General features: G+C 32.7%; 1 protein-coding gene across 1 annotated transcript in view; it reads left to right on the forward strand.

Moving 5' to 3' along the window:
* LOC308648894 (jouberin) overlaps window positions 1–13,662 on the forward strand; it is a 182,631-nt gene that overhangs the window by 20,613 nt on the left and 148,356 nt on the right. Inside the window, exons 5-7 of the mRNA XM_081294039.1 lie at window positions 4,413–4,594; window positions 9,457–9,676; window positions 10,722–10,914. Of these exons, the coding sequence (XP_081150165.1) occupies window positions 4,413–4,594; window positions 9,457–9,676; window positions 10,722–10,914 (595 nt within the window). The remainder of the gene's footprint in view (window positions 1–4,412; window positions 4,595–9,456; window positions 9,677–10,721; window positions 10,915–13,662) is intronic.

Here is a 13,662-nt window from a genome sequence, read left to right on the forward strand (position 1 = left end):
ACGGAATTAGTTTTTACCTAGAAACCAAAAGTTATTTATCTGAAACCTCCTGAAAACAGAACAGATTTTTTTTTTATTGGTTGTTCAAAACATTACAAAGCTCTTGACATAGCATATTTCTTACATAAGCTTTGAGTGAGTTATGAGCTCCCATTTTTACCCCCAACGCAGATTTCAAAATCATATCAGTTACATATCCCCATTTTTACAAAATGCCATATTAGTAACTGTTGTATTCTGCTACCTTTCCTATCCTATACTATCCCCCCTCCCCTCCCCTCCCCTCCCATCCTCTCTATCTACCCTATCCACTGTAATTTATTTCTCTCCTTATTTATTTTCCCATTCCCCTCACAGCCTCTTATATGTATTTTTGTATAACAATGCGGCTCTCCCTCCATTTCCATGTAATTCCCATTTTCTTTCCCTTTCCCTCCCCCTTCATGTCTCTGTTTATTGCTAGTCTTTTCTTCCTGCTCTTCCTCCCTTCTCTAATCTTAATTGCTCTCATTATATCAAAGAAGTCATTTTGTATTTGTTTTTTAGGGATTGGCTAGCTTCACTAAGCATAATCTGCTCTAGTGCCATCCATTTCCCTGCGAATTCCATGATTTTGTCATTTTTTAGTGCTGCGTAATACTCCATGGTGTATAGATGCCACATTTTTTTAATCCATTCATCCATTGAAGGGCATCTGGGTTGTTTCCACAGTCTAGCTATTGTGAATTGTGCTGCTATGAACATTGATGTGGCAGTATCCCTGTAGTACGCTCCTTTTAGGTCTTCAGGGAATAGTCCGAGAAGGGCAATAGCAGGGTCAAATGGTGGTTCCATTCCCAGCTTTCCCAGGAATCTCCATACTGCTTTCCAAAGTGGCCGAACCAATTTGCAGTCCCACCAGCAATGTACAAGAGTACCCTTTTCCCCACATCCTCTCCAGCATTTGTTGTTGTTTGACTTCATAATGGCTGCCAATCTTACTGGAGTGAGATGGTATCTTAGGGTGGTTTTGATTTGCATTTCTCTGACTGCTAGAGATGGTGAGCATTTTTTCATGTACTTGTTGATTGATTGTATGTCCTCCTCTGAGAAGTGTCTGTTTAGGTCCTTGGCCCATTTGTTGATTGGGTTATTTGTTATCTTGTTGTCTAATTTTTTGAGTTCTTTGTATACTCTGGATATTAGGGCTCTATCTGAAGTGTGAGGAGTAAAAATTTGTTCCCAGGATGTAGGCTCCCTATTTACCTCTCTTATTGTTTCTCTTGCTGAGAAAAAACTTTTTAGTTTAAGTAAGTCCCAATTGTTGATTCTTGCTATTAACTCTTGTGCTATGGGTGTCCTATTAAGGAATTTGGGGCCTGACCCTACAATATGTAGATCGGAGCCAACTTTTTCTTCTATCAGACGCAGAGTCTCTGTTTTGATATCAAGGTCTTTGATCCATTTTGAGTTAACTTTTGTACATGGTGAGAGGAGAGGGTTTAGTTTCATTTTGTTGCATATGGATTTCCAGTTTTCCCAACACCATTTGTTGAAGATGCTATCCTTCCTCCATTGCTTGCTTTTAGCCCCTTTATCAAATATAAGGTAGTTGTAACTTTGTGGGTTAGTCTCTGTGTCCTCTATTCTGTACCATTGGTCCACCCGCCGGTTTTGGTACCAGTACCATGCTGTTTTTGTTACTATTGCTCTGTAATATAGTTTGAAGTCTGGTATTGCAATACCGCCTGATTCACTCTTCCTGCTTAGTATTGCTTTTGCTATTCTGGGTCTTTTATTTTTCCATATGAATTTCATGATTGCTTTATCTATTTCTACAAGAAGTGCCATTGGGATTTTGATTGGCATTGCATTAAACCTATAGAGAACTTTTGGTAATATCGCCATTTTGATGATGTTAGTTCTGCCTATCCATGAACAGGGTATATTTTTCCATCTTCTAAGATCCTCTTCTATTTCTTTCTTTAGGGTTCTGTAGTTTTCATTGTATAGGTCTTTCACCTCTTTTGTTAGGTTGATTCCCAAGTATTTTATTTTTTTTGAGGATATTGTGAATGGGGTGTTTTTCCTCATTTCCGTTTCAGAAGTTTTGTCGCTGATATACAGAAATGCCTTTGATTTATGTGTGTTGATTTTATATCCTGCCACTTTGCTGAATTCATTTATTAGTTCTAGTAGTTTTTTTGTAGACCCTTTTGGGTCTTCTAGGTATAGAATCATGTCATCTGCAAATAGTGATAATTTAAGTTCTTCTTTTCCAATTTTTATGCCTTTAATTTCTTTCGTCTAATTGCTCTGGCCAGTGTTTCTAGAACTATGTTGAACAGAAGTGGTGAGAGCGGGCATCCTTGTCTTGTTCCAGATTTTAGAGGGAATGCCTTCAATTTTTCTCCATTCAGAATGATGCTAGCCTGAGGCTTAGCATAAATAGCTTTTACAATGTTGAGGTAAGTTCCCGTTATCCCTATTTTTTCTAATGTTTTGAACATAAAGGGATGCTGTACTTTGTCAAATGCTTTTTCTGCATCTATTGAGATGATCATATGGTTCTTATCTTTAAGTCTATTTATATGGTGGATAACATTTATTGATTTCCGTATATTGAACCATCCTTGCATCCCAGGGATGAATCCTACTTGATCATGGTGCACAATTTTTTTAATGTGTCTTTGTATCCGATTTGCCATTATTTTATTGAGGATTTTTGCATCTAGGTTCATCAGAGATATTGGTCTGTAGTTTTCTTTCTTTGAGGTGTCTTTGTCTGGTTTCGGAATCAGGGTGATGTTTGCCTCATAGAATGAGTTTGGAAGAGCTCCCTCTTTTTCTATTTCCTGGAATAACTTGAAAAGTATTGGTATTAATTCTTCTTTAAAGGTTTTGTAAAACTCCGCTGTATACCCATCCGGTCCTGGGCTTTTCTTGGTTGGTAGTCTTTTGATGGCTTCTTCAATTTCATCCATTGATATTGGTCTGTTCAAATTGTGTGTATCCTCCTGACTCAGTTTGGGCAAATCATATGTCTTAAGAAATTTATCGATGTCCTCACTATCCTCAATTTTATAGGAATATAGGTTTTCAAAATAATTTCTAATTATCTTCTGTATTTCTGTAGCATCTGTTGTGATATTGCCTTTTTCAACCCGTATGTTAGTGATTTGAGTTCTCTCTCTTCTTCTCTTCGTTAGCATGGCTAAGGGTCTGTCAATCTTATTTATTTTTTCGAAGAACCAACTTTTAGTTTTGTTAATTTTTTCAATAGTTTCTTTTGTTTCAATTTCATTGATTTCTGCTCTGATTTTAATTATTTCTTGCCTTTTGCTGCATTTGTTGTTGTTTTGTTCTTCCTTTTCTAGGGCTTTGAGATGAAGTGTGAGTTCATTTATTTGTTGGTTTTTCTTTTTTCTGAGGAATGACCTCCAGGAGATGAATTTCCCTCTTAAAACTGCTTTCATTGTGTCCCATAGATTTCGATATGTTGTATCTGTGTTTTCATTTATCTCTAAGAATTTTTTGATTTCCTCCTTTATGTCTTCTGTAACCCATTGATCATTAAGTAACATATTGTTCATTTTCCATGTGATATAGGATTTTCCCTTCCTTCTTTTATCATTAATTACCAGTTTCATTCCACTATGGTCGGATAAAGTGCATGGTATTATCTCCACACCTTTATATTTACTAAGGGTTGCCCTATGGCATAATATATGGTCTATTTTTGAGAAGGATCCATGTGCTGCTGAGAAAAACGTATATACACTAGAAGATGGTTGATATATTCTATATATGTCAGTTAAGTCTAGGTTATTAATTGTGATATTGAGTTCTATAGTTTCTTTATTCAACTTTTGTTTGGAGGATCTGTCCAATGGTGAGAGAGGTGTGTTGAAGTCACCCATAATTATTGTGTTGTGGTCTATTTGATTCTTGAACTTGAGGAGAATTTGTTTTATGAACGTCGCAGCACCAACAGAACAGACTTATAATGCTTTTTTTTTTTATAATGCTTTTTTTTATAATGCTTTTTTTTTATAATGCTTTTGTTTTTTTTTTTTTTTTTTTTTTTTTTGCCTTTACACGAAGTGATTCAGAAGTTCATTAATTATTTACTTGGCATCAGTGGTCCTATGTAAGACAGATCTATTGCTCATAAAAGACTATTTCATTTTTTTTCCCCTGGGGTTTAGAGCTCGATGTGTTGACCTTGGGGTATATAATTCCTCACCAAGCATAAAATAGTCCCTATAATACCTAGTTTGATGTTTGATTGTTATATAAGAAAATACATGCATCTTCCAGCAGAAGACAACATATCCTTGCTTCTGTTTACCATTCACTCTGTTCTACAATGAATAATGATTATTATAATATTAATATATTTGTAATTTCTTGTACTTGGTTTATATTTGCAGCACATTGAACATCTCTGATGACACAGTTGAAGATGAACAAAAGAAGTACTCGCCAGTTGGAAACATTACTTCAGATTCTCATCAAGATGATGAAGTAAGCTCAGTGGAACAAAATGCAGATGATAACATGCCAGATAACACAAAGTCCAAACCAAAAAAGACAAAAAAGAAGACTAAAGCAGGTTTGTTACACTAATTAAATGAGAAATGGTGTGCTTTTGACTCTAGGAATTTTAGTTCTTAAAATTAAGCCTAAAGATATAGTTTAAAATAATCACATGTATAATATTTGGTACTTGTTTTGGATTCATCTTGATTAAAAGCATTCATTTGTAATTATAGGTTGCTGTGATGGGTTTGTATTACTTGAGTCATTTTGAGTTCTTAATTTAATTAAATCTAGAATAATACAGACTTTGTCATTACTTTTGTGGCATAGAGAATTTCTTCTTTAAACCATTGAGTTTAGAGTCCCTAAGTGGTTAAGACTCTGTTGTGAAAGACAGAAATGGTCAACAGTCAAAAAATATTTCAGATATTCAGGCTGTGTCCCTGTATTAAACATGGCGTCCACCTGGTTCCTCAGCTAATTCAACTGCTCTCTCCTCTTCCAAATTTCCCTTCCCACTCTTGCTTTCTGTCTCTACATTTTCTGATTTTTTCCTTTTTCTTTGTATATTCTTGCCCTTTTCCTACCCGTTATTCTATTTTTCCCCCAATCCCATGTAATTGGTAAAACGTTGGGACAAAGATAGACAATTTTAGAATTTGTGGTTTTTTAGTCATTAGAGGATACTATTGATGTTTTCTGATTCCATTGATGTTTTCTGATTCTAGTAGTTAAATTAAAACACTTGTTGAAGCACAATATACATACAGAAAAGTATATGTATCACAGTGTATTTCTTAGTGAATTTTCACATACTGAACTTACCTATAAACTTGTTGTCTAAATCAAAAAACAGAACATTATTTGTCCTCAGACACCCTCCTCAGGCCCCCTTTCACTTTATTGCTCTGCAGAGATAACCACTACCTTGTTTGCTAACAGATCATTTTTGCACATCGATACAAATAAAATTATAAAGGTGCTTTTTGTGCCTGACTTCTTAACTCAGTGTTATTTTTGAAATTTATACCAGCAGTAAAGACAGTTGACTTTATACATTCTCAGTTCTTGATTTTGTACAGTATAGATTTCCATTGTGTAAATATACCACAGTTAACTTACCTAACCTGTTGATGGTTATTTAAGTTGTTTTTGGTTTTAGGCAATTACAAGTAAAGCTGAAAGGAACATTCTGTTCACATCTGTTGTGAGCATATATATACATTTTTGTTGAGCACAGTCTTGGAGTTGCTGTGTCATAGTTTATGTATATTGTTGCTCTAATCGTTACTTTCTATTTTCCCTGCTTGGTTTACCAATAGACACTAGCAGTGTTTGAGAGTTCTAGTTGCTCCACATCTTCACCAGCATGTACATGGTGTCTACCTGGTTAGACCCCTGAATTTTTAATCATTCTTAGGGATATATAATAATATATATCCCAATTAACCTTGACCTTAGCTTGATCCCAATTAAAACTAGTAATGTTGATTCTTTTCATGTTTATTAACTGCTTGGATTTCACATTTATAAATTTGTTCAAGTCTTCTATGCATTTTAAAACAAAATAATTGTTGTCTTCTGATTGATATGTGACACTATTTTATATACCTAGATATGAATCTTTTCTCAGATATAAATATACACAAATAGTTGCAAATATGTTCCCACTCTAGGCTTTATTATTTCTTATTGGTAATTTTGAAAAATAAATTTTTATATTACCCAGTTTCCCTAATTTTTTTCTTTGATGGTTAAGAGCTGTCTGTGATTTGTTTAAGAAATCTTCCCTAAGTCCTGAAAATGTTTTGCTAAAAGTTTTACTGTTTGACTTTTCATGTTTAGGATTATAGTTCATCTGGAATTGATTTTGTGTATGATTTTTTGGGGACGAAAATAGACAATTTTAGAATTTATGGTTTTTAGTCATTTGAGGATACATTGATATTTTCTGATTCTAGTAGTTAAAAACAAGTGTTTTTTAAATTTAATTTAATACAAGTGTTTTTAAATGTAACTACTAGAGCAAGACATTTTAAACACTTGTTTTTTAATTTAACTACTAGATCAAGACTTTTTTTTCACATGAGTATATAATTGACTTAGTAATTATTTACTGAAGACTATCTTTTTCTCTTTATAGTGCAGTGTCAATTTTATGATAAATAACAAGACTATGTTAAATGTGGATCGGTTTTTATAGTCTCTACTCAGTTACATAGACAGTTTGTATAAAAAAATACCTTAATTACTATAACTTTATAATAGGTCATGATATTTAGTAGTGTACTATAGATTTTTTTCCTTCTTCAGTATTATCTGTGTTATTCTTTACTCTTTGCATTTCCATGTGAATTTTACAAGTGATGTCTCAATTTCCCTCCTCCTATCCACCTTAGTCCTGCCAACCAAGCTCAGTTTTGATCTAAACTGGATAAATCTAAAAGATTCACAATATACCAACTCTCTGAGTAGACCTGGCATTTTTAGATATATTTATCTTGAAATCTATGAATTTGGCATGCATTTCCATGTATTTGTTTCTTATAAAATTTATCTTGATAATATTATAAATTTTGGCAGTCTTTCTGTAGATTTATTCCTAGTGTGTGATATTACTTAATAATACTGTAAAAGGCATTTTTTAAAAAATTTGCTTCTTATTTCATATGTACTTAAATTTTAAACATAGTACCTAGTAATCTTGCTAAATTTATTTATTACTTCTAATAGTTTATTCTTAGATTATTTTGACTTTTTTACATGTATGATCATTAATATGTTAGTAATGGTAGTTTTATTGTTGCTTTTTCAGTTATTGTATCTTATTCTTTTTTTTTTTTTTTTCTTCTCAATACATTGGCTAGGACTTCTATTATAGTCTTAAACAGAAGTGGCAAAAACAAGTATTTTTTTTTTTTTTTACCAGCCTTGACAGAAAACTCTTTCATCATTGAGTATGATGTTTGCTGTGAATTGTCTGTACCCTTTATCAGATTAAGGAAGTTACTTCTGCTTTGCAAAGGCTTTTATTTTTCTTTATCATGAATTGATTTTGAATTTTGTCAGGTACATATGTGATCATCTTATCAACATGATCATATAAATTTCACCTTTTTTTTGTGTGTGGTTAATTGTTATTTAAATATTAAGCCATCTTTGTGTTCCTGGGAGGGTTGAAGGTACCTACTTGGTTGTGATGGATTTTCTTTTTTTTCCCCTCCAAATCTCTTTTTTTATTTGGCTTGCCATTACTTTGTATTTTTATATCTGTGGTCGTGAGATTAGTTGTACTTTTCCTTTCTTAAAATGCCCTGAATTTAGACATAAAAGTTTTGGTTGTCTTAGAAGAATTGGGAAATGCTTCATCTTTTTCAGTTTTTGGAGAAAATATCTAAATATTTAGAAGAATTTACTGATAAAATATCTTCTAAATATTTAGAAGAATTTATTGATAAAATATTTTAGACTAAGATTTTCTTTATAGGAAGAATTTTAATCAGATTTAGTTTCTTTACTACATATCAGAGTCTTCACATTTTCTATTTCTTCTGGCAACTTTGTTAGGATATATTTTTTAAGGAATATGTCCACTTAATTCAAATTTTCAAGTTTTGAATATATATAGCATCAAGAAGGTTGTACCATTTTTTTTTTTCATTCATAATATTGTCGTTTGTTTTTTTTCTCAATTTTTGATCCACTCAAGGATTTTTGGTCTGAGTCTTCAAAGACTCAGCCTGTAGCTTTGATATTTTTTTTATTGTACATTTGTATACTATTTTTTCTTCTATTTGTATAATTTCCTTCTTTGTACTCTCTTTGGGTTTGATTTGCTGTTTACTTCTAGCTTTACAAGATGAATTTTATAAGAAAGATTTTAGTCTATCTTTCATAGGCATGTAAGACTTTAAATTTCTACCTAAGTATTGCCTTAAGCTGTGTCCCTAAAATTTTTTGACATTCTGTATCTTTATTATCATTCAACCAAACAAAATTTTTATATTTTTATTTTATTTGGTTATATATTATTTAGAAGTCTGTTGTTAAATTTTGAGCAGCAATTGATTTTTTAGTTATCTTTTTATTATGGGATTCTATCATCCATTGAAAATTGACCAAACCTAGGCTTTCCTCTTTGCCTGCCTGTTTTGTTTCAGACCTTTTCCCCTAGTGTGATACGTTCTGCTAGCACCACCTAGCCACCAGAAGATTTCACTACCTCTCCACCCTCCCAGAATTCAATTTGTGAGGCAAATTGGCCATGTGCTTAAGGCTTCTCCGTTTTCCAGTTTTATCGCTTTATTCACAGGAAACCACTGAAAACTTTGCTGGTGAACTTCTTTCTGCTTGGACCAAATCTTGATTCTCAGCCCACACCCTGAGTCAGCAAATATTCCAGAGACAAAAGCAGCTGCCATTCTGTCTGTTTACCTCTGACTGAGTCAGTCTTTGCCCCACACCCACACCCACTTTCTCTCTCTCTCTGGAATTTTAGTCCATCTAGTACACTGTTACTGTAGTTTTCTAAGGTCTTTAAAATAAGAATTTTGCAATTGTTTGTGTTGTTTGTTTTTTTCCTGAAGAACTGACTTGCTGCATCCTACTACATTCTACCCCAAAACAGAAGTTCCAGTTATAAATTATTTGAATGAAATATATTACACAAAGAAAATAGATAAAATTATGTTTCGACTCATTTTTTGTTATTGGTGCTTGTTGGGAAAAAACATTACTCACCCTGCTATAATATAATGCATTAGTAAATATATTTTACTCTATGTGTGCTCTGCTGCTCTCTGGCCTTTACTTCTTTTCCCTTGAAGTTCCTTTGTTAACCATGTGAAATAATCATAGATCATAAGGTTTAAATCATATGTAAATTCAAATATGAGGCTAGTTAATTATAACATTGATTTTCTTCTATACATGTAGTTTCAGATGATAATGAAGACATTGATGGTGATGGTGTTCATGAAATAACAAGCCGTGATAGCCCAGTTTATCCCAAATGCTTGCTTGATGATGACCTTGTCTTGGGAGTTTACATTCACCGAACTGATCGACTTAAATCAGATTTTATGATTTCTCACCCAATGGTAAAAATTCATGTGGTAGATGAGAATACTGGTCAATATGTCAAGAAAGACGATAGGTAATATTTTTAATAATGCAGCTAATCCTTGACATTGAAACTGTATGCAGTAGAAGTTGGTATTGTCAATGGAAATAGAGTTATGAATTTGTGTAAGAGTAGTCGACTAGTTCTAAGTGTTCGTCTACCATATAACTGATCAATATGTTTTCGCAAAAGAACTGGAGAACATTTGTTCATTTCAAGTAAAAGAGGTTCTCCCAAGCTAATTAATGCCACAAAACTTTGAAAATCATCTTATATTGCATGTAAATGTTCTAGTTGTGTAACTCAGTTTTTTTTTTTAAATTAATATGTTACCTGTCATTTGCCTTCAGTGAGGTAAATGAATCTTGAATTTGCTATTGGCAATACATACTTGAGGGCCAAGTAAAAGAACAAGGTAAATAAAATAGATGATGATACTAACATTCAAAAAATTAGTTGTTCAGAAATATGGCAGTGGCAGAAAACATGAAAATTGTCAAAAAAAGGGCTTTCACTTATTCAGTTGTAAAGAAAATGTGATAGCTCCAAAAATTGTGCTTTTTTTTTTTTTTTTTAGTGTACCCAGGATTGAACCCAGGGGCACTAAACCACTGAGCCACATCCCCAGCCCTATTTTGTATTTTATTTAGAGACAAGGTCTTACTGAGTTGCTTAGCACCTTGCTTTTTCTGAGGCTGGTTTGAAATCATCAGCCTCCTGAGCCACTGGGATTATAGGCATGCATCACCACTCCTGGCCCTGTCCCTTTTTTATATTAACTTATTGTGCTATCATCATAAATTTGTTTAAAATTCTGAAGGAATTGCTTTATTTCCACTATATAGTGAAGGTATAATTATGTCTCACTTTATGTTCCTATAATTCTGTGAAAACTGATGGTATATAAATACAAAATGATAGTAAGGCACTATTTTACTTTAAAGTTTTATGAATTTATAATTTTCTAGATGGACTATGAAAATAATTTTTCCTTATTATTATTTCTGGTTGTGTATCATAATTTTTTCTCATCTAAAAATTATGAATTTTGTTGACAGAAATGTCTTTCTTTGAACAGTGAACGACCCGTGTCATCTTACTATGAAAAAGAGAATGTGGATTATATTCTTCCTATTATGACTCAGCCTTATGATTTTAAACAGTTAAAATCAAGACTTCCAGAATGGGAAGAACAAATTATATTTAATGAAAATTTTCCCTCTTTGCTTCGAGAGTTTGATGAGAGTCCTAAAGTCATCTTGTTCTTTGAGGTATGAATTGGATTAAACAATTCAAACTAAATTTTAGTTAATATTTAATTGTGCAAACATAAGTTGTTAAATGTAAGTGGTAAGTAGTTCAATAATTCAACAAAGTAGTGTGCAGTATGCTGTGAAGGTACAGATAAAACAGTGATAGTTTTCAGTGCCAGAAGTTAGCCATTTGACCTATGTTGTGACATCATTTAATCCTTACAGCAGCCTCATGACTGTTAATTAAAGTGATAAATCTTATCTGTATGAGTGCAGTCCTCCATTTACATGGTATAAGCTTATTTAACTGAGTATCAGACTCCATAAGAATATGTGTACCACCTGGATAAAAAAAAAAAAAAAGAAACATACATAGATCAGTTAACTAATACAATGTCATATATAACCAAAAATGATGAAGAACTTATTAGATGTGAAGTGAAGGGTCAGAGTACTCAGAGAAAGATTTATAAAATAGATAGTCTTTGAGCGGATTTGTAATTATAAGTTTTTCCTTTTTTTTTTCCCCACTGAAAAGGATATCAAGGTTTGGCTAGAGTGATTTCCTTTAAGTTACTCCAATTTTTAAGTTAGGTAATTTATATTTGATGATAATTTCAACCTTGAATACCACATTTAATTTCTCTATTTTATGTTCTCTCTCTGCTAGCAAAGTGAAACAGAGAAAGCCTCCTTTCCAGTTTAACCAAACTGGAAAATTTTAGTATGGGAACAAGGTGCCTGGCATGACAGGAGCTGATGTTTCATTTTGTAGAGTGGCTTATTTTTATGATCCTTGACTTTCAGATTATTTATGTTTGTTTATAATACAAATATTCTATCATTTCATCTATGATTATGTTATGTGTAATGTATATAAAGTTTCTAATTTTTTAAAAAGAAATGTAATTTGTATCTCAAGGAATTTTTTTCTTTGTTCTAGAAACTTGTGATTTGGGGGTAACCCGTAACGGGGTCCTCTTTAGCCCCTGCAAGAGTCCTGTTTCTATACTTCACACTTGAATAAATCCCACTCCTTTAAAAAAAAGAAGAAGAAAAAGAAAGAAAGAAACTAGTCATTGTGATTTATTATATGTCATTTTATAATCACTTAATTATTAAGTGGTATAAGAATGATAGATTATTGGATTATCAATTTTGGTTATTTAAGTTTTACCACAGTGTGTTTCCTGCCTGCTGATTTCAATTTTTGAAGAGTTTATTGAGGAAAATTTTATAATGTTTATCAGAAGTCTTTAAAACTGTTATTCTACTCCAAGATATTTATCCTAAAAGGAAAGTAACATGTGTACAAAGATGTATATGCAAATATTTATTTCATCTCTGTTTATGGCAAAAACTTGAGAGACATTAAGGAACCTAATTTTAATCAGTAACAGATTTGATTAAATAATTAATGGCTTTTATTACATTTATTTTGTTTTATAATACAGAATTTTAGGTAGACTAGTCTAGGCAGCCATTAACATGATGATATTCATAGGTTGCAATGACATGGAGATATAGCCAACACATGCTATATGAAATAGTTTGCAAAAGAGTGTGGTATTTGTAGTCACATGCTTACATATATTTAGAAATGCACAGAAAAAGGTTTACATTTGTATAAGTCAAATGCTAATGGTAGTTATTTGTAGGTCTGGATTACAAATTGTTTTACTTTGCTTCTGTATTTTTCTATATTGTCAGTGCTTTTTCACTGGACATGTATTATATCTGAAACAAGATTTAAGAATCTAAAGAAGAGGGATGGGTGAAATCCATATTAAAGTTTAAGCAGTCTTCTATAAAGTTTTAATATCTCTCAACTGATCTTTTGATAACCATGAATGCAAAGCAATAGCCTCTAACAAGTACCTAGAATCAATCTCTGTGGCAGGTTGATAGCAAATCCCTGAGATTTAATATATGGATAAGATGAAGGTATGAAAGAAATCTCTTGAGAAGCCTAATTACAACATGTATCCAAAGAGAAAGCCCCCAACTTCAGGAAGGTGATCCAAGCAAGGATTCAGAAAAAATGTCCTGAGTTTTTAAAATAATGAACCCTTTGAAGTCTGCTCTGATACATATTAAATGATAAAGCTTAAGAATTTTATGCCTGGTGTATTTGTGCCTAGACTGCACTTAAGTAATTATCTTTTACATTTAGGTGACACATTATAATTATACATATTTATGGGTTACATTGTGGCATTCCCATAAATGCATACAATGTAAGATGATTAGGGCAGTGTAGTTGGCATAGCCGTAATATTTGAGGTAATTAACTCTTTGCCTTAGGTTTAAAATAAATCTTAATAAAAGATTTACTAATAAGAGATAAAGTGGCCAAAAAATGAACCCTCAATAGCGGAGTTAACTCAAAGGTGAATGAAATGAGATAAAAATGATTTTACTCTATATAAAGAACACATTTTTAAACATTCAAATGATTTTTTTAAAAATTTTAACAATATGGGGCTGCTCAAGCAGTAGCCTGGCATGCGTGCGGCCCGGGTTCGATCCTCAGCACCACATACAAACAAAGATGTCGTGTCCGCTGAAAACTAAAAAATAAATATTAAAATTCTCTCTCTCTCTCTCTCTCTCTCTCCCTCTCCCTCCCTCCCCCCCCTCCCTCCCTCCCTCCCTCCCTCCCTCTCTCCCTCCCTCCCTCCCTCCCTCTTTAAAAAAAAATTTTTTTTAACAATATATTAGGCTGGGGTTGTGACTCAGTGGTAGAGCACTTGCCTGGCATGGGTG

Source organism: Spermophilus citellus, assembly GCF_964194105.1.
Source record: "Spermophilus citellus genome assembly, chromosome: 5".
NCBI lineage: Eukaryota > Metazoa > Chordata > Mammalia > Rodentia > Sciuridae > Spermophilus > Spermophilus citellus.